The sequence below is a fragment of the Mytilus edulis genome, chromosome 12, assembly GCF_963676685.1.
Source record: "Mytilus edulis chromosome 12, xbMytEdul2.2, whole genome shotgun sequence".
Taxonomy (NCBI): Eukaryota; Metazoa; Mollusca; class Bivalvia; order Mytilida; family Mytilidae; genus Mytilus; species Mytilus edulis.
Genome location: NC_092355.1, coordinates 3,488,277 through 3,516,171, shown reverse-complemented (window position 1 = coordinate 3,516,171; position 27,895 = coordinate 3,488,277). Strand labels below are relative to the sequence as shown.

At 30.8% G+C, this 27,895-nt stretch overlaps 1 protein-coding gene across 2 annotated transcripts in view; it reads right to left on the bottom strand.

Moving 5' to 3' along the window:
• Positions 1 to 691: 691 nt before the first annotated feature.
• Positions 692 to 27,895, bottom strand: part of LOC139499478 (protein smoothened-like) — a 42,077-nt gene continuing 14,873 nt past the window's right edge. Inside the window, exons 6-12 of one of the 2 annotated variants that reach the window (XM_071288155.1) lie at positions 21,030 to 21,153; positions 11,437 to 11,529; positions 9,876 to 9,984; positions 8,952 to 9,140; positions 6,537 to 6,673; positions 4,838 to 5,047; positions 692 to 4,265 (exon numbers count right to left, since the gene is read on the bottom strand). In XM_071288155.1, coding sequence (XP_071144256.1) covers positions 3,175 to 4,265; positions 4,838 to 5,047; positions 6,537 to 6,673; positions 8,952 to 9,140; positions 9,876 to 9,984; positions 11,437 to 11,529; positions 21,030 to 21,153 — 1,953 coding nt within the window. In that variant the 3' untranslated portion in view covers positions 692 to 3,174. The remainder of the gene's footprint in view (positions 4,266 to 4,837; positions 5,048 to 6,536; positions 6,674 to 8,951; positions 9,141 to 9,875; positions 9,985 to 11,436; positions 11,530 to 21,029; positions 21,154 to 27,895) is intronic. The other variant, XM_071288156.1, reaches the window with a different exon arrangement.

Genomic DNA, 27,895 nt, shown 5'->3' with positions numbered 1-27,895 from the left:
CGACGACGACGACGACGACGACGACGACGACGACGACGACGACGACGACGACGACGCCGACGCCAACGTGATAGCAATATACGACGAAAATTTTTTCAAAATTTGCGGTCGTATAAAAATTGGCGCAAATGCAATGCGCCCAGGACAATTGCACACTGTGTAACTAAAAGTACAAGCATGTTGGATAAAAGATTCTGAATAGATTGTTAAGTCTTAAAGCAAGTAAAATTTCTCCAGAAATTTTGTTGTTGTCTAAAGTGGAAAAAGCAATTAACTCTTCAAACTAAGTCAATTGAAAACTAACCGTAGAAGCACCATACCAAAGGATAATTATAACTCAAACCTCAACTCAGAACTGACAGAAAAATAAACTGTTGACACAGAGAGATATTGTACCTATCAGTATAAAATTCAGAAAAGACAATCCGATGGACAGCAAAAGTGCAATTACTTGTATCTGAACTTATAACAAATCAACCATATAATTAAAATGATATGTGACCAAATACATTTAGACGGAGGAAAAAAGACACACTACTACAACTAACATTTATCATATGTAAAACAAGTTAACACAAAGTAATAATATTAATGACAAAGCATGAAGTATATTATATAAATACAGCTTCCTACCAATGCACTTTTTCTGTACAATAAGTTCTTGCAAAAACTACAACAAATACAATACTAATGTAAAATATATTTTTATGCATATGTCTGATCAAGAATTTGAAAATATATACAGTATATAGACAAATAAATGAGGTTACTCAGAAGAAAAGAGAAGACTTTAATAATAGAGAATGGGTTATAATTAGCACTTTTACATGAATTTAAAATAAAATAATAATCCTGAAGATCTTCAAAAATTACAACCAATAAAATATATAACTAATGTAAATTATGTATCCAGGGGGTCAAAATGCTCTTCAATGGGGACATATGGTTGGAACCCACTTTTTATCCTGGGTTTGGAACTCCCCTTTCAAAAATGGCTGGATCCATCCTGAAATGAGGGAGAATTATAAATGCACACCATTGTTTCACAATTTACATTATACTGCCTTACACAAATATAGACACTCAAAGAATAGAGAGAAGACTCTAAAAACAGCAAACAGGTAAAAAATCAAATTAAGACATGAACAATTAAAAAAAAAAAAATATTATCCTCAAATTCTAAAAAAAAAAAGTACAACCCATAGGATATAAAACTTAACATAAAATGAATTAGTGTATTTGATGGACATTATCTTCCAGAAAATGTATACTGTAAATTGAGAAACATCAGCTGTTTGTAATTCAAATGTTTGCAATGTCTTTATCATTGGAAAGAAACATCCTGAGATAGGTGTATATAGTACCAGTATACAAACTTAGTCATCTATAGGTAACAATTAGAAGAAAAGATGACTTTAATGACAGAAATTGGGTAAAAAATAACATTAAGACATAGAAAATTAAAATTAAATAATAATCAATAAATTCGATTTTTTTCTTTCATATGATATAAATCTAACATATAAAGACAATGAAATAGTGTGTTGATGGAGAATATCTATTTACAGATTTACACATACAGTAAACCATACGATACAAATCTAACATATAAAGACAATGAAATAGTATGTTGATGGAGAATATCTATTTACAGATTAACACATACAGTAAAATCTCAGCACCATATGTAAAATAAATGGCACAAATAATGAACAAAATTGAAGTAAAATATTTAATACAAGTAAAATCTTGATATGCATATAATTTCATAATGCTTTTAGAAAGCTCAAATCTCATTGCATATTATGCATTTATTATTGCTTAAAAATTCGCTCTGTAATTGAGAAATACAGATTGTAAACATAAAAATAAAAACATTTTGAGGTAGCACTTTACCATAATGTAGGTACACAACTAATATTATTGATATGATGAAATTCTCTTAATTGATTGGCTAAATAATTGATCAGATATGAAATTCTCTTCATTGATTGGCTAAATAATTGATCGTAAATGAAATTCTCTTCATTGATTGGCTAAATAATTGATCGTAAATGAAATTCTCTTCATTGATTGGCTAAATAATTGATCAACCAAAGGCCATCAATGCATTATTTCAAGCAACAGTTTTACATGCATTATATCTAAAAAAAATATTGAATAATTCTCTACAGCTTCAAACAGACATGATTTCATCAAAGATGTAACCCCTTTAATGAGTTAAGAAATACAAAAAAAATCTCATTTTATAAACCACAAAATATCAAACTTGTAAAAAGTAACAATATCAACCTATTAAACATGAATGAAACATGTTTTGTACTTTTCACAACGATAAAATATCTTATAAAAGACTAACAATTAAAAATAAAACAAATGTTCTAACACATGAAAAATATTAGCACTTTATCATACAGCACTTTAATTTACAATCAATAAAAATACCTAACAATATTACAGCTAAACTATAATGTGTAATGCCTGCATTAAAATTAATGCAGTCTGAAAACAAAATGCCCCTTTTAAAGGTAGGATAAAAATAAATGAGATTCTTACACCAATTATGCTTAACATTTTTTTCACTTAATATCATATGACAGATTTAAAAAAAAATCATGTAGGTAAAATGCAATCTTAACAAGATAATTATAAAAACAATTATCTACTGAAAACTAGGACTCCTATGCATACAAATGAAGCTTGTTGAGGATGAAAAAAAAAAATTTAGATGTATGAACCATACTGGTTTTTTATATAAAGCAATAAAACAGAGAATGAAAATGGGGAATATTTCAAAGCAACAAAAACCCGACCAAAGAGCAGACAAAAGCTGATTGCCACCAATGGGTCTTCAACATAGCGAGAAAATCCCACACCCGGAGGTGGTCCTCAGCCAGCTGGCCCTCAAAGTACATTTGAAGTACATGTACGGAAACATTGCATGTAAGGTTATTTTTTTACTTATTAAAATGGTAAGTTTAGAAAGTACTCATTTATTTGACAATTTTGAATCTGCCTAACATTTTTAGCTTTAAAATATATGTGTATTAGGCAATCTTTAACCTGATACAGGATGACACAAGAAAACACACATTTTGAAGAAAAAAAATGCCCCTAGTATCGTAGACAGAGGGCATCTGGTTTCCATAGAGACAATGAGTGTTGACTTAACATTTAATCTAATGACCCTTGAGAAATGTAATCTTCATCTATCTGAACCACAGTTGTTTCCCCTGGCAGTTGTCTGTTAGCTGACAAAATGGATCTATTTGATGTAGCAGATGACTGGCGGGTCCCTCTGCTTGAACGACTACTTGCAGAATTTGCTTTTCTATTTGTCCTTGAATCATTCATTTCAAATGTGTTGTTCATATGACGAGAACTTGATGCGCTGCCTTGACGTTGATTTCTGGTCATTTCTAATGATACAGCTCTTTGGCTGAAACTAGAAGCACTCGCATGTCTTGAATTTATAGAACGCATATCAATGGCAGGGTTTCTATGCTGCATGCTAGAAGCACTGCCTTGCCTAGAATTCATGCCAGCACTACCCTGTCTAGAATTCATGTTAGCACTACCTTGCCTAGAGTTCATGCCAGCACTGCCCTGCCTAGAGTTATTGCTATTACTTTGGACTCTCTTTCTCCCGCCTGCTTGCACAGATCCACTATTATTCCTAGTTCGTCTGCTACTTCTATTGTTTCTCATGCTGCCGTTATGTCGGACTGAATTATTATCACTATCATCATTAATCTTTGTTTTTAATTCTCCAGCATAAGCGCTAGCGGTAAAAATAGCAAAGTTTGTGGTGAGACTTTTTGGCGGCATAGGCATGGTTGCGTTGTCACAGCTCTCTTGGTGAGAATAAGAGGCTATGGACATAGCCTCAATGCTGTTTCTCTCAAGGTTTATATCAACACCTTGAGCAGAAGCACGACTCCCAAGGGAACTTTTACTACTCCTCCTCTTTCCACGTCTCCTCCCACCATAAGCTGCTGCAGCCATTTCCCTAGTAACAGGATTTAAAACAGGAAGAACTCTATTTTTGTGACTTTTACGTTTCTTCTTCCTCTTTCTCCTCCTCTTACCCCGGCCATCACCGACTCCAGCCCCACCTACGCCACCCCCGATCATGTTCGGTAGATCTACGTACTCCTGATCAGCATCCTCATCATCACTGTATTGGAACTGTCCTTGTGCTTCACTCAATTGGGAATCTAAGGACTGACGTCTAGAGGCCATCTTAGAGGCAATAGACCCAACATCTACAATAAGTCAATATTATCATATATTAGAGGCAATAGACCCAACATCTACAATAAGTCAATATTATTTTTCTTATATTTTATATTGCAGTATTAAACTTACAGTTATCTATGACTATGTGGTATGGGCTTTGGTCATGGTTGAAGGCTGTACAGTGATCTATAGCTGTTAATTTTTGTGTCATTTAGTCTACTTTGAAGAGATGTCTCATTGGCAATCATACCACAACTTCTTATTATAGTTAGTAAAATCATTAGGAACTAGATTCCAGTGCTACCTGTTATATTTGGTATAGTAACTCCTAATTTAACCAGTTAAAGTTATTTACATGGCAGCATGAAACATTTGTTTTGCTAAGAATGCAAAGCCAATAAAACATTGTATGTCAGATTTGTATAATCTTTTATATATTTTGTTATTTTTTTTTTCTAGTTTCAAGAATTATATCTTATTACAATGACAATATCATAGGAACACCAATTTGTGTAGGATGATGAAAAATAACATTCTGTTGTGTTTTTTATAAAACTTGTATTGTTTTATCTGTCTGTGATGAACAAGAAGGCCTTACCCGAGTCTGAATATCTACGATTAGTTCCTGCTGTTGGCGCTAACATTCCTCCCCTCCTCCTAACTAACTTACCTGAGTCTGAATATCTACGATTAGTTCCTGCTGTTGGTGCAAACATGCCCCCCCTCCTCCTAACTAACTTAGGCATGGCGTTAGCAAATGTTGACGACATCTCATGTGAGCTTACACTGTTCAAGTCAAACTTCATACCTACAAAAATATCAAATACGAAGTTAAACACATGATACAGTTAGTAAAAATGCATTAGAGCTAATTTCATAATTCTTGTAGATTAAGACTTTGGTTGGATTACTTGCTTTGTTTGTACAAATGCATAAGCGTTTGCTCAAGCATTGTAAATAAGATTGCCATCTGCAAACAATACAAATCGGGCAGAGTTAAACCTTACTAGCATTGTCTTGTAATGTTTATATGTACACTTGGGTGATCCGAACCTCCAATACAATTTATGTATAATGTATGCAGGTTTAAATCCACCTAAGGGTGCAATCAACAGTTTTTTTCTATGACGTCATATTTTGAGGGACCATGTATAAGTGACCCTTAGTGGTGGACTGATTAATAAAAATACTTGTATAAAACTAGATATCACTGGAATCAGAATGTTCTCTAGTTTATAATGGAATAAAACAAAAGTGTACTTTTAATAGTAACAGAGAAACTGGGAAAAACATTGCCTAATTTAAGCTTAAAAAACCTGAAATCAGGTCATGTGCATACCCCTGAAGACATGATACCTGCAGATTTTTCATAATCAAAGTTGTATGAATTTTATAGATTTTTACCTGGTCTTTCAAAAAATTCATGGTTCAGGGTATGTTCAGGGTATGTTCGCCTGCTCCGAAAAGAGCTACAGTGGCTGCAAATAAGTTTTCAATTTTCACTGCCAAAAAAACAGACTGTTTACAGTGTTGTCTCCCCTCAAAACATGTATATTTAATCTAATTTATTAAATTATTTTAATCATTCAATCTGCTTTAATTGAAGTTAATTAACATATCTTTACAACCAAATACAAAAAACATGATACTTTTTCACCAATTATGTTGATAAAAAGGGACTTCCCTCCATGTCTATTTTTAGTTGGGGAATAACCCCTAGTTTTTTATACGAAACTGTTTATAGCACCCTATTTCATATTGTTTGCAGATGTCAATCTTAAGTACAATGCTTGAGCAAACTTGAATACAAACATGGCAAGCAAGCCCACCAAAGTTCTTATCTACAATCATTGGAAATTAGCTCTAAATCTTATTTGATTAGAATGATGTGGGTTAATATACTGTGGATTCATTATAATTCGTTGGATACCAATTTTCGTGGGTTTCATGGGTACAGGTGAACCACAAATTCAAATGTTCAACGAATATCATATTGTTCAATAGGCTTTATATAGAGATTTGTGAAACAACAAAATCAAATATCCAGGAATATGCAAGTTTTCAGTAATCCACGAAAATAAATGAATCCACAGTATTTCCATTAATACCTATTTTTATGGACTGACAGAAATTTGTGCATTTTTGGAAATGAGATTTTTACAATTTCTTCATGCATTAATTACTTACTTCCATAAATCAAAAATTTTGTTTTAAATATTTTAATAAATTCTTATACCAACAAAAGCCAAGATAATTTTGACCCTATAAATAGAAATGACTCCACCCTTAACCCTTACCCAATGGATCATCATGTGTACTCCCAAAACTTATAGACAGTCGGCCATTATTAATGTCCTTCCTCCTTTCAAAAGCTCTCGCTATCATCTTGTGTTTCTTTAATTTTACTGGCTTGCTGGAAGGTCTGTTGAAAATTCTGAAAAAAAAGTCAAATTTAATGGGCATACGAAACAGCTTAGATCCTTTGATGTTATTTTTATGAAAATTTGCATACAAGCAATTTTTTTAGCTAAGCAATTAAAATATGTAATGAAAATAGACTTTCACCTAAGAGATAAAAGGGGTCAAAGTTTTTGACATTTACTTTACATTTCCTTTTTTTGGACATTTCTATCCCTTGTTTAGACACACTCAACTTTTTTATTTCAACAGATGAACACAAGCAGATTTTTTTCGAAAACATAATGCTCTTAATATGTTATAACAGCTTTTTGAAAACAAATAATTTTAAACAAAGTTTTAAGATTTTAGGAAGAAAACAGTATTTTTTACGGTACATTTATAAAAATAAAATAAAAATATATATATATAAATCTTCGCAAGTATGAACCAGATGCTCCGCAGGGCGCAGCTTTATACGACCGCAGAGGTTGAACCCTGAACGGTTGGGGCAAGTATGGACACAACATTCAAACTGGATTCAGCTCTAAATTTGGATTGTGATTAAATAGTTGACACAGCATAGGTTTCTGACACAGAATGAATGTGGTCTAATGAACTTAAAAAAAATATGTTTGCCTTTGAACAATTCACTATGCTGTTGAATATTAATCCTCTCAAAAAAATGTTTGAAGAAATTTTCTTTTTATTTATGAAATCTGAAATGAAAAAAATTGACCCCCCAATTTTTTTTTCACATCCCCCTTTTCCTTATTTCAAAACTGATCTCAATTCAAATTTCTAATGAAGTTTGCAACAATAACTACTCATTTAAATACATCATAAAATATTAAAATGTAAAAAAAGTGCTTGTTATTACTGAATGGTAAAGATTGTTTCAATCTATCAGTTGGTAGTAATAGTGAATATACATTGTATATTGTATAAAACAATGATTTAAGTTGATTCAACTACTATTCTGAACAAAGAAAGATAACTCCAATTGAAATCCAATTGGAATTTCTTGCTATTGCACAATATTGTGCAATTAGATATTTCTTGCTATTGTGCAATACTGTGCAATTGAAAATATTTGTTATTGCACAATACTGTGCAATTGAAGATTTCTTGCTATTGCACAATACTGTGCAATCGAAGATTTCTTGCTATTGCTGAATACTGTGCAATTGAAAATTTCTTGCTATTGTACAATACTTAATATAATAATTTTGGATCCTGATTTGGACCAACTTGAAAACTGGGCCCATAATCAAAAATCTAAGTACATGTTTAGATTCAGCATATCAAAGAGGCCCAAGAATTCAATTTTTGTTAAAATCAAAATTAGTTTAATTTTGGACCCTTTGGACTTTAATGTAGACCAATTTTAAAACGGGACCAAAAATTAAGAATCTACATACACAGTTAGATTTGGCATATCAAAGAACCCCAATTATTCAATTTTTGATGAAATCAAACAAAGTTTAATTTTGGACCCCCGATTTGGACCAACTTGAAAACTGGGCCAATAATAAGAAATCTAAGTACATTTTTGGATTCAGCATATCAAAGAACCCCAAGGATTCAATTTTTGTTAAAATCAAACTAAGTTTAATTTTGGACCCTTTGGACCTTAATGTAGACCAATTTGAAAACGGGACCAAAAATTAAGAATCTACATACACAGTTAGATTCGGCATATTAAAGAACCCCAATTATTCAATTTTTGATGAAATCAAACAAAGTTTAATTTTGGACCCTTTGGGCCCTTTATTCCTAAACTGTTGGGACCAAAACTCCCAAAATCAATACCAACCTTCCTTTTGTGGTCATAAACATTGTGTTTAAATTTCATTGATTTCTATTTACTTAAACTAAAGTTATTGTGCAAAAACCAAGAATAATGCTTATTTGGGCCCTTTTTTGGCCCCTAATTCCTAAACTGTTGGAACCAAAACTCCCAAAATCAATCCCAACCTTTCTTTTGTGGTCATAAACCTTGTGTCAAAATTTCATAGATTTCTATTAACTTTTACTAAAGTTAGAGTGCAAAAACTAAAAGTATTCGGACGACGACGACGCCAACGTGATAGCAATATACGACGAAAATTTTTTCAAATTTTGCGGTCGTATAAAAACCTTGTGATTTTTTCTTAATTAAAACCATCAAGTTAAATTGAAAATTACAAAATTAAATTGCAGTGAAGTGGGCTAGAGTTAAACGCGAAATAAAGTATCCATGAAAATAAGTTGATCTACAGTAGTCAGTAACAATTTGTGGTAAACTTTGTTAAAACACAATCTTTTAAACTTACTTCCTGACAAACCGTTCCCATGACAACAGAGAAGCTTTGGTCCATGACCAACTACTCATCAAGATACCTGCACCAAAAAATGCCAGGATGTGGAAATTAACAGCAGCCACACTGGGTCTGTCACCTAGGGAACATACTCTATTGGATGTATTGTATACACTGGTGGTCACGGTAACATTAGCTTGGCAACTGAAACAAAAACAATGTTTATCTTTTAGCACTGAGAACTCATATTAAATAGTTTAAAATCATTATGAACTAAAATTATTGTCTCAACAGTCTGCACTGTAAATCACTATGCTCCAATCTAGATTTTTTTTCTCATTAGTAAGTATTCGCAAAATTTTGTTTGTAACCATAAAATGTCTGAATATTAGTGTTTGGACTGGTTACTGAAAAGATTTTAGTGAAGACTGCAGTAGAAGAATTTCGGTTTCATTTTAATATACATGTATACCTTTAAAATGCTCTCACTTCACACAATAATAGGAGAGTAGTTAATTACATGTACGGACTATCACAGAGTACTCTCCCTTTTAAATTATGAAAAAAATTTATCTACATAAAAGATATCCTAAACAACAATTCAAGAACCTCCATATCTATAAATATTCATTCGCTTTTTTAGAATCTAAAGGACTATGGGTAATCTCATTGTTTGTACACCAAAATGAAAATAACGTTACGTCTATGGTAAAATTTCCATTGTTTGGAATATTTTTAACCAATCACAACGTTTTGTTGTACAGTTTTGAAAATATTACCCAGAAGGCCTTAGATTCTGAATAGGTGAGTTAGAATCTAGAGTTAAAATATATGATAATATCACTGGCGGAGGAACCAAATTCAGTTGTGCATTGACTGCATTCTTTCTCTCTCTAAAATTAAGATTGCCAGTCAGGTATTATAGAGTACTATACTTACAATATATAGTCTTTTAAATGCTTTTCCCATTCAGTCTCATTTGTAAAGGTATATAGATGTACACTAAATGTTATAACCACAAACACACAGGCTAATGCTGTAAAGATGGCTGCAAATAAAATATAAATTAAATTTAATAAATGTATGTATTTCAATAACTTTACCTTGATAACCATGGCATCAATATGACAGTGCATAACAGGATGAGTCCAGGTGATGTTTAAATCTGTCCATATAACACTAAAATCATTATAAAATACAGTAACTTTTTTCTTAGAGAATCATTTATATGAAATTCACCAGTATTCACTGTGAAAAGTCCACAGGAGGTTATATCAACATACCCAGACACATTATTCTGACTCCAAGCTGACTACTCTTTACTTTTACTTCTTTATGCAAGCTGCTAAGTGGAAAAGCAGTAATCCCCACTTTTTAAGTTTTTGTTTCAAACCCATTGCCTATCACATTCAATGCAATCTTGCTACCATGAGACCACTGAAGCATCAAAAATAGAGAACAAATCAATATACAACAACAACAACATTTTAAGAGGGACAACAGACAACAAAACAACAACACAATAAGAGGGACAACAACAACAAAAACAACAATAACAACACTTTAAGAGGGTTACACAGTTAGCTATATAACTAAACTTCCCTGAGGCCCTCATCATAGAAAAAGTATAATTCTAATATGACGTACTTCTTTCGCTTTATGAATAAAATCATGCTCTAAATGCAATATTTTTTTTTGGCACATGCCTCTATTGACTACTGCAGAATGAATTTTATCAAATTGGCATGCATTTAATATATTTCATTAACTTAAAACACTTCCAAACTCTTAAATGATGCACATGTTGTTACTAATTCATTTATTATGACTGTAATGTGTTGCATTCCGAAATTGACATATTTGACCTAGATACGACATCCGTTCATGCTGACTGTTCCAAACTCCCCTTCTAAAAAGTCACAGTGCTAGCCGTTTGCTTCTTTACTTATAAAAAAGGGAGGTTCATGGAAGAGCCTACACAATCGCTTTACCTGTATGCAGATCGAAAATAGAAATTACTTAATTGTCCTAATCAGATTGGAAATAATTGATGCTAGCTTTACTTTATTGTAGTTTTAACATGGGTAGTCATTATATTCGTGTCACTATCGCACGGGCAAAAATAATCACGAATATAATGCCTACCCATGTTTAAACTACAATAGGTATAGCTTGCATCAATTATTTCTTAAATAAAATATCATTGAAAAACAAAAATTGAAACAGTGGTTATCACGTCAGATAGTACTCTTACTTTGCTTTATTAACAATGTATTAAAGTTTTTTTTCCATAATTGCAACCCCGATAAGGTACAAGGGAACATTCAAAATCCATGTTGAAGAGAAACACAAGATCCTAAACAAAAACCACAGGGTAACCTAAGGTGCTCCAGAGGGATTAGCAAATCCTGCCACACATGTGACACATGTAAAAGCATCTCTTAACACCGATTAAAACTCTGATGATAATTACAAGCATTACATCTATATATCAACTTACCTAATCTGTATATAGTCTCCTTAATTTTGGCCTTGGCTTTGTCACTGATAAAATCTGGAGTATCTACCTTCAGTGCCCATAATGTCTTAAATGCTGAAATAATAATCAATATATTACAGTGCCCATAGTGTCTTAAATGCTGAAATAATAAACAATATATTACAGTGCCCATAGTGTCTTAAATGCTGAAATAATAAACAATATATTACAGTGCCCATAGTGTCGTAAATGCTGAAATAATAAACAACCTTCCTTCAGTGCCCATAATGTCTTAAATGCTGAAATAATAATCAATATATTACAGTGCCCATAGTGTCTTAAATGCTGAAATAATAAACAATATATTACAGTGCCCATAGTGTCGTAAATGCTGAAATAATAAACAACCTTCCTTCAGTGCCCATAATGTCTTAAATGCTGAAACAATAAACAATATATTACAGTGCCCATAGTGTCTTAAATGCTGAAATAATAAACAATATATTACAGTGCCCATAGTGTCTTAAATGCTGAAATAATAAACAATATATTACAGTGCCCATAATGTCTTAAATGCTGAAATAATAAACAATATATTGCAGTGCCCATAGTGTCTTAAATGCTGAAATAATAAACAAACTTCCATCAGTGCCTATAGTGTCTTCAATGCTGAAATAATAAACAAACTTCCATCAGTGCCCATAGTGTCTTAAATGCTGAAATAATAAACAAACTTCCATCAGTGCCCATAATGTCTTAAATGCTGAAATAATAAACAACCTTCCTTCAGTGCCCATAATGTCTTAAATGCTGAAATAATAAACAATCTATCTTCAGTGCCCATAATGTCTTAAATGCTGAAATAATAAACAATATATTGCAGTGCCCATAATGTCTTAAATGCTGAAATAATAAACAATATATTGCAGTGCCCATAATGTCTTAAATGCTGAAATAATAAACAAACTTCCATCAGTGCCCATAGTGTCTTCAATGCTGAAATAATAAACAAACTTCCATCAGTGCCCATAGTGTCTTAAATGCTGAAATAATAAACAAACTTCCATCAGTGCCCATAATGTCTTAAATGCTGAAATAATAAACAACCTTCCTTCAGTGCCCATAATGTCTTAAATGCTGAAAATATAAACAATCTATCTTCAGTGCCCATAATGTCTTAAATGCTGAAATAATCAACAATATATTGCAGTGCCCATAATGTCTTAAATGCTGAAATAATAAACAACCTTCCTTCAGTGCCCATAATGTCTTAAATGCTAAAATAAAAAACAATCTATCTTCAGTGCCCATAATGTCTTACATGCTGAATTAATAAACAATATATTACAGTGCCCATAGTGTCTTCAATGCTGAAATAATAAACTATCTACCTTCAGTGCCCATAATGTCTTAAATGCCGAAATAATAAACAATATGTTACAGTGCCCATAGTGTCTTAAATGCTGAAATAATAAATAATCTATCTTCAGTGCCCATAATGTCTTAAATGCTGAAATAATAAACAATCTATCTTCAGTGCCCATAATGTCTTAAATGCTGAAATAATAAACAATTTATCTTCAGTGCCCATAATGTCTTAAATGCTGAAATAATAAACAATTTATCACAGTGCCCATAATGTCTTAAATGCTGAAATAATAAACAATTTATCTTCAGTGCCCATAATGTCTTAAATGCTGAAATAATAAACAATATATTACAGTGCCCATAGTGTCTTAAATGCTGAAATAATAAACAATCTACCTTCAGTGCCCATAATGTCTTACATGCTGAAATAATAAACAATATATTACAGTGCCCATAGTGTCTTAAATGCTGAAATAATAAACAATCTACCTTCAGTGCCCATAATGTCTTAAATGCTGAAATAATAAACAATATATTACAGTGCCCATAGTGTCTTAAATGCTGAAATAATAAACAATCTATCTTCAGTGCCCATAATGTCTTACATGCTGAAACAATAAACAATATATTACAGTTCCCATAGTGTCTTAAATGCTGAAATAATAAACAATCTACCTTCAGTGCCCATAATGTCTTAAATGCTGAAATAATAAACAATATATTACAGTGCCCATAGTGTCTTAAATGCTGAAATAATAAACAATATATTGCAGTGCCCATAATGTCTTAAATGCTGAAATAACAAACAATATATTACAGTGCCCATAGTGTCTTAAATGCTGAAATAATAAACAATATATTGCAGTGCCCATAGTGTCTTAAATGCTGAAATAATAAACAATATATTACAGTGCCCATAATGTCTTAAATGCTGAAATAATAAACAATACATTACAGTGCCCATAGTGTCTTAAATGCTGAAATAACAAACAATATATTACAGTGCCTATAGTGTCTTAAATGCTGAAATAATAAACAATATATTACAGTGCCCATAGTGTCTTAAATGCTGAAATAATAAACAATATATTGCAGTGCCCATAATGTCTTAAATGCTGAAATAATAAACAACCTTCCTTCAGTGCCCATAATGTCTTAAATGCTGAAACAATAAACAATATATTACAGTGCCCATAGTGTCTTAAATGCTGAAATAATAAACAATCTACCTTCAGTGCCCATAATGTCTTAAATGCTGAAATAATAAACAATATATTACAGTGCCCATAGTGTCTTAAATGCTGAAATAATAAACAATATATTACAGTGCCCATAGTGTCTTAAATGCTGAAATAATAAACAATATATTGCAGTGCCCATAATGTCTGAAATGCTGAAATAATAAACAATCTACTTTCAGTGCTCATAACGTCTTAAATGCTGAAATAATAAACAATATATTACAGTGCCCATAGTGTCTTAAATGCTGAAATAATAAACAATCTACCTTCAGTGCCCATAATATCTTCAATGCTGAAATAATAAACAATATATTACAGTGCCCATAATGTCTTCAATGCTGAAATAATAAACAATACATTACAGTGCCAATAGTGTATTAAATGCTGAAATAATAAACAATATATTACAGTGCCAATAGTGTCTTAAATGCTGAAATAATAAACAATATATTACAGTGCCAATAGTGTCTTAAATGCTGAAATAATAAACAACCTTCCTTCAGTGCCCATAATGTCTTAAATGCTGAAATAATAAACAATCTATCTTCAGTGCCCGTAATGTCTTAAATGCTGAAATAATAAACAATATATTGCAGTGCCCATAATGTCTTAGATGCTGAAATAATAAGCAATATATTACAGTGCCCATAGTGTCTTAAATGCTGAAATAATAAACAACCTTACTTCAGTGCCCATAATGTCTTAAATGCTGAAACAATAAACAATATATTACAGTGCCCATAGTGTCTTAAATGCTGAAATAATAAACAATCTACCTTCAGTGCCCATAATGTCTTAAATGCCGAAATAATAAACAATATATTACAGTGCCCATAGTGTCGTAAATGCTGAAATAATAAACAATATATTACAGTGCCCATAGTGTCTTAAATGCTGAAATAATAAACAATATATTACAGTGCCCATAGTGTCTTAAATGCTGAAATAACAAACAATATATTACAGTGCCCATAGTGTCTTAAATGCTGAAATAATAAACAATATATTACAGTGCCCATAGTGTCTTAAATGCTGAAATAATAAACAATATATTGCAGTGCCCATAATGTCTGAAATGCTGAAATAATAAACAATCTACTTTCAGTGCCCATAACGTCTTAAATGCTGAAATAATAAACAATATATTACAGTGCCCATAGTGTCTTAAATGCTGAAATAATAAACAATCTACCTTCAGTGCCCATAATATCTTAAATGCTGAAATAATAAACAATATATAACAGTGCCCATAATGTCTTAAATGCTGAAATAATAAACAATATATTACAGTGCCAATAGTGTCTTAAATGCTGAAATAATAAACAATATATTGCAGTGCCCATAATGTCTTAAATGCTGAAATAATAAACAATCTACCTTCAATGCCCATCACGTCTTAAATGCTGAAATAATAAACAATATATTACAGCGCCCATAGTGTATTAAATGCTGAAATAATAAACAACCTTCCTTCAGTGCCCATAACACTCTAAGACATAAGCCCGAATTTCCAGCTACTTTGTAGCTTTGGTCTTATCAGACATCATGCTGATGCCAATTACCCCAGACCATGCATCATGCTGGGTTTGTTGATCATAATCCCCCAAATAACTGGTCACATACATATTATCATACTTAATATATATATCATTTTCAGTACAGTTACAAATGTGTATAAATGATTCCTATAGTGAATATTGATATAGAAATTGAATAATAAAGTTTGATCATGTGAAAAGTAAAATCACAAAAAAACTGAACTCTGAGGAAAATTAAAAAAGAAAGTCCCCAATCAAATGGCAAAAATCTAAAGTTCAAACACATCAAACAAATGGATAACAACTGAAAGTTAACATCAGAAGTTGAAATAAAAACAGAAAACTATTACAGTAATTTTATCATAATTAATGTTAATATTTTAAAGTGATTAAGTTTTTATTGTAATTTATAGTATGTAATATATTAATTGTTTGGCACAGTAGCAAATGTTATACCTGTTTAAAAAAAGATGACATAAATCTGATGTCGTCAAACAATTATGGGTATGATAGAAAAGAAGAGAACACATTGATTAACACATTCTATATTGTTTTGAAGAAAAAGGGGGGATTGTCATCTGGAGGTTTAATTGATTTTTTTCGTTTTCTGGTAATCAAATTGGGTTTTTTTTAAATGAAAATCAGTTCTTTTTACCACATTGATTTTGTGTCACAAACCTATGCTACGTCAAATATTCAATCACAATCCAAATTCAGAGCTGTTTTAAGCTTAAATGTTGAGTCCATACTTGTTCGACTGTTCCGCTTTCGACCTCTGCAGGAAATCTGGTTTGCCGTCACTCTTAAGTTAATTTTGGAATAGGGCTCTATCATGCATAGATCATAGTACTTAAAGACAAGGAGTTTTTAAAGTCCTCCCCCTTTTTAAAAACATCTGGAGTTTTTGTTCTGTTAATTTCTAGCTGTGTAAAGTTAACTTAGAATTAAAAGCAAGTAGCAATTAAAATTTAATTTGAGCATGTTTATTTTGATATAGTATAAAAAACCGTAAATTTAATCGAAATTGATAGAAAACTAAGAAAAATACCAGATTTAAATAAAAGGGGGAGGGCTAAAAAAGTTGTCTTTTGGCCAATACCTATGGCATAGACCAGATCATTTTTCAAAGTTAGGCTAATCGTTTATGGTAACTTTTTAATTTTCCCTGATTTCACAGCAGTTTGAAAGAAATCAAAGTTATTTATGTTTATTAAATGTAGAAAAAAAGGTGAGGAACAAAATTATTTCATATACGTGTAAATGCAGGGAAAGTTGTCCATAACATCAAAATAAACTAAACATGCATATTATTATTTTAAATATATATTTTTTCTTTAGGATTTTTTTTTCTTCAAATTTATTGTTCAGAAATACAATGAAGCTAGGAGGAAAGACACAGAGAAATATAAATTTATAGCTTATCATTTTGTGATCCACATGTGGTTATAATTAGTGAATCACTAAGAAAGTGTGTCCACATAATTTATATCTAACTGATTACTGATAACATGCTGAGATAGATTTATAGAAAAATATTAGGAAATCCGGGTTTATGTCTTAGAGTGATAATGTCTTAAATGCTGAAATAATAAACAATCTATCTTCAGTGCCCATAATGTCTTAAATGCTGAAATAATAAACAATATATTGCAGTGCCCATAATGTCTTAGATGCTGAAATAATAAGCAATATATTACAGTGCCCATAGTGTCTTCAATGCTGAAATAATAAACAACCTTCCTTCAGTGCCCATAGTGTCTTAAATGCTGAAATAATAAACAAACTTCCTTCAGTGCCCATAATGTCTTAAATGCTGAAGTAATAAACAATCTATCTTCAGTGCCCATAATGTCTTAAATGCTGAAATAATAAACAATATATTACAGTGCCCATAGTGTCTTAAATGCTGAAATAATAAACAATATATTGCAGTGCCCATAATGTCTTAAATGCTGAAATAATAAACAATCTACTTTCAATGCCCATAACGTCTTAAATGCTGAAATAATAAACAATATATTACAGTGCCCATAGTGTCTTAAATGCTGAAATAATAAACAATCTACCTTCAGTGCCCATAATATCTTAAATGCTGAAATAATAAACAATATATTACAGTGCCCATAATGTCTTAAATGCTGAAATAATAAACAATATATTACAGTGCCAATAGTGTATTAAATGCTGAAATGATAAACAATATTACAGTGCCAATAGTGTCTTAAATGCTGAAATAATAAACAATATATTGCAGTGCCCATAATGTCTGAAATGCTGAAATAATAAACAATCTACCTTCAGTGCCCATAACGTCTTAAATGCTGAAATAATAAACAATATATTACACTGCCCATAATGTCTTAAATGCTGAAATAATAAACACCCTTCTTTCAGTGGCCATAATGTCTTAAATGCTGAAATAATAAACAATATATTACAGTGCCCATAGTGTCTTAAATGCTGAAATAATAAACAATCTACCTTCAGTGCCCATAATGTCTTAAATGTCGAAATAATAAACAATATATTACAGTGCCCATAGTGTCTTAAATGCTGAAATAATAAACAATATATTACAGTACCCACAGTGTCGTAAATGCCGAAATAATAAACAATATATTACAGTGCCCATAGTGTCGTAAATGCTGAAATAATAAACAATATATTACAGTGCACATAGTGTCTTAAATGCTGAAATAATAAACAATATATTACAGTGCCCATAGTGTCTTAAATGCTGAAATAATAAACAATCTACCTTCAGTGCCCATAATGTCTTAAATGCTGAAATAATAAACAACATATTACAGTGCCCATAGTGTCTTAAATGCTGAAATAATCAATAATATATTACAGTGCCCATAGTGTCTTAAATGCTGAAATAATAAACAATATATTGCAGTGCCCATAATGTCTGAAATGCTGAAATAATAAACAATCTACCTTCAGTGCCCATAACGTCTTAAATGCTGAAATAATAAACAATATATTGCAGTGCCCATAATGTCTTAAATGCTGAAATAATAAACAACCTTCCTTCAGTGCCTATAATGTCTTAAATGCTGAAATAATAAACAATCTATCTTCAGTGCCCATAATGTCTTAAATGCTGAAATAATAAACAATATATTACAGTGCCCATAGTGTCTTAAATGCTGAAATAATAAACAATATATTGCAGTGCCCATAATGTCTTAAATGCTGAAATAATAAACAATATATTACAGTGACCATAGTGTTTGAAATGCTGAAATAATAAACAATATATTGCAGTGCCCATAATGTCTTAAATGCTGAAATAATAAACAATATATTACAGTGACCATAGTGTTTTAAATGCTGAAATAATAAACAATATATTGCAGTGCCAATAATGCCTTAAATGCTGAAATAATAAACAAATATATTACAGTGACTATAATGTCTTAAATGCTGAAATAATAAACAATATATTGCAGTGCCCATAATGTCTTAAATGCTGAAATAATAAACATTCTTCCTTCAGTGCCCATAATGTCTTAAATGCTGAAATAATAAACAATCTATCTTCAGTGCCCATAATGTCTTACATGCTGAAATAATAAACATATATTACAGTGCCCATAGTGTCTTAAATGCTGAAATAATAAACAATCTACCTTCAGTGCCCATAATATCTTAAATGCTGAAATAATAAACAATATATTACAGTGCCCATAATGTCTTAAATGCTGAAATAATAAACAAACTATCTTCAGTGCCCATAATGTCTTAAATGCTGAAATAATAAACAATATATTACAGTGCCCATAATGTCTTAAATGCTGAAATAATAAACAATCTATCTTCAGTGCCCATAATGTCTTAAATGCCGAAATAATAAACAATATATTGCAGTGCCCATAATGTCTTAAATGCTGAAATAATAAACAAACTATCTTCAGTGCCCATAATGTCTTAAATGCTGAAATAATAAACAATATATTACAGTGCCCATAATGTCTTAAATGCTGAAATAATAAACAATATATTACAGTGCCCATAATATCTTAAATGCTGAAATAATAAACAATATATTACAGTGCCCATAGTGTCTTAAATGCTGAAATAATAAACAATCTACCTTCAGTGCCCATAATGTCTTAAATGCTGAAATAATAAACAATCTACCTTCAGTGCCCATAATGTCTTAAATGCTGAAATAATAAACAATATATTACAGTGCCCATAATGTCTTAAATGCTGAAATAATAAACAACCTTCCTTCAGTGCCCATAATGTCTTAAATGCTGAAACAATAAACAATATATTACAGTGCCCATAGTGTCTTAAATGCTGAAATAATAAACAATCTATCTTCAGTGCCCATAATGTCTTAAATGCCGAAATAATAAACAATATATGACAGTGACCATAGTGTTTTAAATGCTGAAATAATAAACAATCTACCTTCAGTGTCCATAATGTCTTAAATGCTGAAATAATAAACAATGTATTACAGTGCCCATAATGTCTTAAATGCTGAAATAATAAACAGTCTACCTTCAGTGCCCATAATGTCTTAAATGCTGAAATAATTAACAATCTTTTACAACCCAACCTTTCGACTGAGGTCTCCTCAAAAGAACTACTAAATTTATATTAACTTTGTATTTGTTTTTCGTGAATTTTTTTACATGTGTCATATTTTAGCTATAGCCTTTCATAGGTGACTATGTGGTATGGATTTTGCTCATTGTTGACGGCTTTACGGTGACCTAGCCCTGAAAGTTTTTACTTTTATGTCATTTTGTGTCTCGTGTACAGTAATCACATTGGCAATCATTCCACATATCCTTATGTTTATATTATTTAGAAGCACTAGTACTCATTTACTTCTTTATTAAAAGCAAAATAAAAACACGTCTTATTATTGAAGATTGATTTTTTCATGGATATTTAATTTTCTGTTTTTAATCAATTTTGTACATAAGCCTATTTGACATTTATATTTTGTTGAACACAGAAATTTGGTTCACAAAAAAACACAAAATTTCTGAAAATAAGTAACCTATTAATTTTTTTTTTCACATTATAAAATGTTCTTTCTGATTTGATTTGATTTTTGGTGTTTTAACACCACTTTTAAGCACCGCATTAAGGCTATTTTGTGGCGGCTAGTTTTTATTGGTGGAGAAAGCCAGAGTGCCCATAGAAAACCATCGAACTTCAACAGGAAAACTGATAATCCTAGTCAATTAAGATTGGAGTTGAGTGCACCTGCACGAGGGAGGTTCGAACTCACAACCTCAGTGTTGACTGGCTAGTGATTACAGTAGTAACTACTTAGACCACTAGGCCACCAAGACCCCAAAATGATCTTTCTCTTCATTATAATAAGAAGTAACCTTAAATAAGGAATAACCAGTCTATTTATACATTTAGACAGACCACAATGACGTCAGACAGGTCTATATATATATTTTAAGAATGTTATCTAAAAGCTTACCTTTAACAAGAAATATCATGCCTACTATCAGAACCAGTATAATAGGAACTAACAGGAAACCAGCTCTGTATCCTTTATTTTGATAACCAATCATACATATACCACTGACTGAATCACCATCAATCTGGAGAAAATAATAAAAAAAAATAATTTAGAAGTAGAATTTAATTGATTTCATCATTAAGTGACAAAAGATAAGTGTAAGAATATATTTAAAACTCCGTTCCCAGTCAAATGTCTTGAATTTTCCCTCTAAGGTTCATAGTACATACTTTTACCATACTGTCAATTCAAAAATTATTGCGTGCATTTATTATTAGACGATCAATGCATCCACCCCTGAAAAAATATGAAGTGATTCTGTCTAGTAGTTTATGATAAACATGTGATGAAAATATTTGTTGGATTGACGGACGGACGGACTGGTGGAAATCTAAGGTATTTGCAATATAGTCTCCACTTTTAGAGTGGAATATACCATATTGCTTAATGAGATTTTGATTCTATAGATATATGCCAGAGCGTTAAAAAGCTTTTAATATTAATATTGCATGAGGTATCAATCATTCAGATTTTGACACTTTCTTTAAGGGCATACAATACAGTTTCGATCCCAGAGTGATTTTTTACGAAAAATTTGCATACAGGTCAATTCAAAAATCATGAAAATATAATAAAAAATATACCTTCATGTGCTAAATTTAGATATAAATGCATGGGGTCATAATTCTAGACATTTAAAAATTTTGGTTACTTGGACATTTCAAACATATTAAACTGTTCTGTTTCAAAAGATACACACATGCAGATTTTTTGTAAAACGATTCAGAATATCTTCTTTAAAAAAGTATCCTCTTAATTTATGTAAGAATTCTTTGGAAATATTTCATTTTTATTAAAAATTCAAAGATTTTTAGAAAAAAAGGCATTTTTTGCTGTATATTTATCTAATTTAATCAGTAATTTTTTTTTATAAAAATTGGAATAAATAATCTTCATACAGTATCAACTCAAATGTCATTTTGAAAAAGACGGGTCCATATTTTATAATGTCACATATACAAGGGAAGTATGACCTCTTTGTGAAAACAAATGTAGGTCCTTTATTTGGGGAAAAACCATCAATCAATTTTCCACTTATACATAAGTGTCTCAAGTTTTAAGGAATACTTGTTTTAATTGAACCATTAAAAGACAGATTATTATACATAAACAATTGTCTTGCTTCCTAAATCACTTCAATAAATAAATTCTATATTGTACTAATGAATTGTTACTTGGTATCACTACTTGTGGTTACTTAATTAAAACCACATTTAGCTGTTCATGCTTTGTTGGATAGATGTTTCATTGGCAATCATACCACATCTTCTTATCTGATACTATATGAGGTAAACTTCACTTAACGGTAAGATTGTTTATTAACTTATAAATAACTTTACATATAAGGAAATAGCTCATTGATATAATGTGCATATTTTATTTACATCTGATTTAAATGGATCTGAACAATCAAAATTGTTATGAAAAGAGGCAATATGTTTTTGCAGAGTGGAGAAAGCAAAGATGATTTTGCATGTAAGATTTCAGCCACAATGAGTTATAACCTTTCCCAAAAATATATATGTTGGGTTTGTGTTGGTGACAGAAACCCAACAACAAAAATACCTAAAGAGGCTTTGAGAGCACCAACTAGTCTTCATTAAAACTGTGGATTCAATTATTTTCTTGGGTATCAATTTTCATGGATTTAGGAGAACTTTTTGTGGATATATGATTTTGTGGACTTTTCAATGTCTGCATACGTTTCTTTAGAGAATTTGTAATTCATTGGACATTCCGTTATAACCATGAAAACCACGAAAATTGGTATCCAACAAAAAATAATGATTCTACAATAAACAAGTGTCTTAACATATGTCAAGCTCTGAATTGTCCAGAGTCAATAAAACTTTAAATGTTAAAGATCCCATTTCCCCTCTTAATACAACATGGAAGTGCATGCATTCCTGTCAAACACTACAGCAATATACAAATCTCTGTCATTTAATGAAAATCATTGATGATGGATAAGTAGTGAGAGTGCAATTTATATTCAGCCCTTTGATGGATTATTACCCACTATAGGTTGCACTTTGTAAATACAGCTGTTTCTCAAAACACGCCTCTTTTGGGGAAATCTTGAATATTCATAGCAAATTAATTTTGTTTACATACTGGTTCCAAGTTATGCTCTCTGTGTTCCATCTCACAGAGACATAACTTGGGAATGTTACCGGTAAATTTACATGTGCATATTGCTAACATTGAAATCTGTGGTAACCTTTCTTTCGAGGTAGGGATAGTTACGAGAAAATTAGTGTTAGTTTGTTAGTTTAAACTCTGAGAAGTTCAGGGCATATAAACGTTGAAAATATGCTGCACAGCCCTATATGTTGACCTTGTAAAAAAATTGTGGTGCATATTAACTTTCAATTCTAGGATAAGATTTTTTTCAAAACTTCATAGTAAAAGTGGTACAGTTTTAGCCGTAAAACCAAAAGGAGTTCCTATGGGAAATTGCATTGTCAATACTTACAGAAATGCAACCTTAAACAGCATGTCTGCTTTCCCTTAAAACTGATTTCAAAATTACTCAAGCAAATTTTGATAACTTTGTTTTTTTTATTCCTGGGAATCTGACATGACCATTATAAAACAATGTTAAATTTTGATGCTCAATTATCTGCCCCTTCTACTTTTACATTTAACGGAATAATCCATAACTTCTAATCAAAAAGCTTAATGATATTCAACTATGACTTCCAATGCCATTTTTGTAAACACAAAAAAAAAAACACAATTTATTATCAGAATGCAATTCTTATTGTTGCAATACTCAATATTTGCATTAACAAAAATCTCACAGTAATTCCTGTTATTCAATTGTATCTTTTACAGAAAAGTGTTTGGCAGAACATCATGGTAAAGAGTCTATATTACAACTTCATCCTCATATTGTTGTATGGAAGTTACTGTTTTGATGTGAACAGGGCTGAATGGAGTAAATTTCCTTGTGCAAAACATTATCAAAATGGAGAGTTACATGTGGATTGTTCACACAAGAGTTTGACTCAAATTCCACAATTACCAAAGAACACTGTTCATCTCAATTTACAACACAACTGGATCCAGTACATACCAAATAATGTATTTAAAAATATGACAAATCTTACTGTGTTGGATTTATCCTTCAATTGTCTAGATTCAATAGGAGAGCATGCATTTAATGGACTTCAGAAGCTGGTACAACTTAAACTCAACAATAACAAACTGAAGTATAATAGCAGAGCAAGATTTCCAGCAAAAACTTTTCAGCCACTGGAATCACTTAAAATACTTTCAGTTCGAAACAACACGGATTCGATTGTTTTTTCAGATAAAAAAATTGCATTTTTAAAAAAGCTAGAAATTTTAGAGTTGGATGTTTATTTTTGTCATTATGAACATGATGAAGGCACATATCTTTTTGGGAAAAAGTATTCTAAACTCTCGAATCTGTATTCTGTCCATATTTACTGTCAAGATAAATGTTTCAGTGTTTGTAACATCACATTCAAATATATACCAAACTTAACACATTTATACATTCTTTACTTTAAATCATTTACTTTTAAGCATTTAGCATTTGCAACACTCAAAAAGTTAAAGTTTTTACAAATTGATTTTTCTGCCTCGACCCTAATGACACACACATTATATATTCCAGAAATAATTTTTGAATTGTCATATACACAAATTAAAATCCTTATAATACAAAATGTGGTTTTTTATGATACTTTTGATAATGACTGTATCTGGAAATCAATAAATGAAAATTTGAACATCACATCTCTTCAACAATTACACTTAACCAACATTAAAGACTTCCATCCAAAATGTGTTTATTCACAGACAACTATCAATTTACCACCTAGTCTACAAATTCTAAACTTGACCGGGAATGATTTCTCTTGGACAGCTCTCAATCTAAATTCGGTTGTTTCACTTATTTTAAAACATAATCGTCTTGGAAGTTATCTAGCAAACAACAGCTACATGATATCACATACAAGTAACCTTGAAAACATATGTCTTTCACATAATTCAATATATAAACTTAATACAGATATTTTTAAAGGTCAACCTTATCTAAAATACATTGACTTAAGTAATAATTTTCTTTCTAACATTAGTTTTAAACTTTTTCATTTAAAACAATTAAAAATTTTGAATCTCTCAAACAACAGAATACAATTCTTAAATAAGAAGTCAATGAAAGAAATTGATAGACTGCTTAACAAAACCACCAATACAAGAATTGATCTTCGTAATAATCTACTTCGTTGCAACTGCTATACAGTTCCATTCTTGAAGTGGATGAAGCAAATTGGCCAAAATTTTATTAAATTTTCACAATATCAATGTACTTATGAAAATGGAACCATTTCAAAAGCATATTCATTTGAAAGAGTAATACTTTATCTAGAACAAGACTGTATAAAAACACAGGGTGATTCCAGTTTATCCAGTTTACGCTTGTTATTGACTGTTTTTGGCATTATAGCTGCTTCAATACTTTTAGTAGCAGTAGCTATATATAGACAAAGATGGAAACTCCGCTATATCTATTATACCGCTAAGATGAAATATATTTCAAACAAAAACAAAGAAGATGCAAGTGAATACAGTTATGATGCATTTATTTCTTATGAAGATGAAAATCGATTATTTGTTACTGATGCCTGCATACAAAATCTAGAACTAGACAGAAACTTGAAACTGTGTATTCATGAAAGAGATTTCATTCCCGGACATGATATAATGAACAACATGATCAGTGCTATCCAAAACAGTCGGAAAACAATTTGTATAATAACTAAATCTTTTATCAAGTCCGAGTTTTGTATGTTTGAGTTTAACATGGCAAGAATGGAAAGTATGCATTCAAGGAATGGAAAAAATGTTGTTCTTCTGGTTTTCTACGAGAAACTGTCACCAAAAGAGTTACCGTTGGATTTGTATCAACATATTCAGAAACAATCATATATTCAATACCCATACAATGTAATGGGTAATACCATATTCTGGGGAAAAATTAATGACGCTATTTATAAATAAATCATCCAAAAGTGCAAAAAGACGTTCATCACATCTAAATAAGAAGAGGATCAGAGGTTTCTTTTTCAAAGGAGGTCTATTACAATTTCTAGAGAAAGTGATGCACTCAATATGAGGTTGGATATTAGCGTTATATACGTTTTTAGATAATAATCATGATTTAATTTCAGCTTACAAGCAGGATTTTAGAATATTTGCTCAGGAAATAAAAATTAACAACATCTTCATAAATCGTGTCCTTTTGAATAATAAAAATAATAAATTTACAAAATGCAGGAAAATAAAAATATGATACAGTGTGTGTTTTTTTATTCAGATCTGAACATTTGAACAAAAAGATATGAACATTCCTGTTTACCCATTACTTATATACTTTTACACATAATGACCAAGGACCTTATCACTATTTAAGAATCGGAGATACTTGACCCAGAAATCTGTGACACTTTGAACTCTTGACATCATACAATACTTTGCCATTGTTGAGTCAGACATTTTCTATTGTGAAGTCAAAATTTAGGGAATTTTTTTGATGTCCAGTAATGGCAGACAAATAGCGATAAGGTGAATTACTTACTAATAATACTCCTGCCCTAAGTTAAACTCTTTTTTTTTATATTTATTTCATTTTATCAAAGCACGATTCATAATCATGATAATATACAAAGGTATATAAATTATTCTTTACAATGCAGATAATTATAACTAAGTTAATTTTAATACTTCTTACAATTACTTATTCTTAAGAACAGTTTAGTTTACTGCTGCAAACTAATTTGTCTATGTTTTGTTTCATTTCTATAGTAAAATTTTGAAGAAAAAAAAATTGATAGAGAAAAATAAAATAAAAAAATCAAAAATTTGTCAAAAAAAGAAAGAAAAAAAAAATCCAACAAAAAAACAAATACAAGTTTGTAATTTTCAGGAAAAAAAACCAAGAATTGGTCATCTGTGGTTTGCTCTATATATTACTGCCATTATATGGTTTCTGATTCAAGAAAGATGGAAAGTAAAGAGCCAGATTTATAGGTTTCATTAGCAAATTTAAAAAACAAAAGTCTTGTGTATTTGTGTGATTGTTCTCAGTATAAACACAGAAAGTGCCAGCTATTCCATTCTCTCTCAAACTGTTCTTGTTTTTGTTTGTAAATAGCTACAGTTTTTTCAGTACAGTACAGATCATTTAACTTATGTTTGAGTGCCTGAAGTGATAGAACTTTTTTCAAACATCGACTTGAATAAATATAATATTTAATACAAAGCAATATCTTATTTTGTACAACACAGTTTCTAACATAAAAAATACCAAATACAAAAGTCTTACAATTATAGTTAAGTGTTATGTGTGCTGTAGATGAAGTCCATGTATCAAAATTTGTACTTCACATTCCCACAATAAGTGTATAATTTTTTTGGTTGTATATTACAAAAAGTACAAAGAGGGCTTTGTACAAGTTTTATCTTTTCCAGGAAATAATTAGTAGTCAAAACTAAGTGGTTTATCCTGTATTGGAACCACTGTGCTCTACTATTTGTAGTAGTTTTAAATGGAAGTGTATAAATGAGTTTCATTTCATCATTAGTGACACCAAACTTTTCCATAACTTTCTTACTATACTCTTAATACTTCATCATATTTTTGACCGTTTTTTATTCATGTTCTAACAATAAACACCCACAGTTTACAGCTCTATTTCATTATTACGTCAGAAAAATAATGACGATGG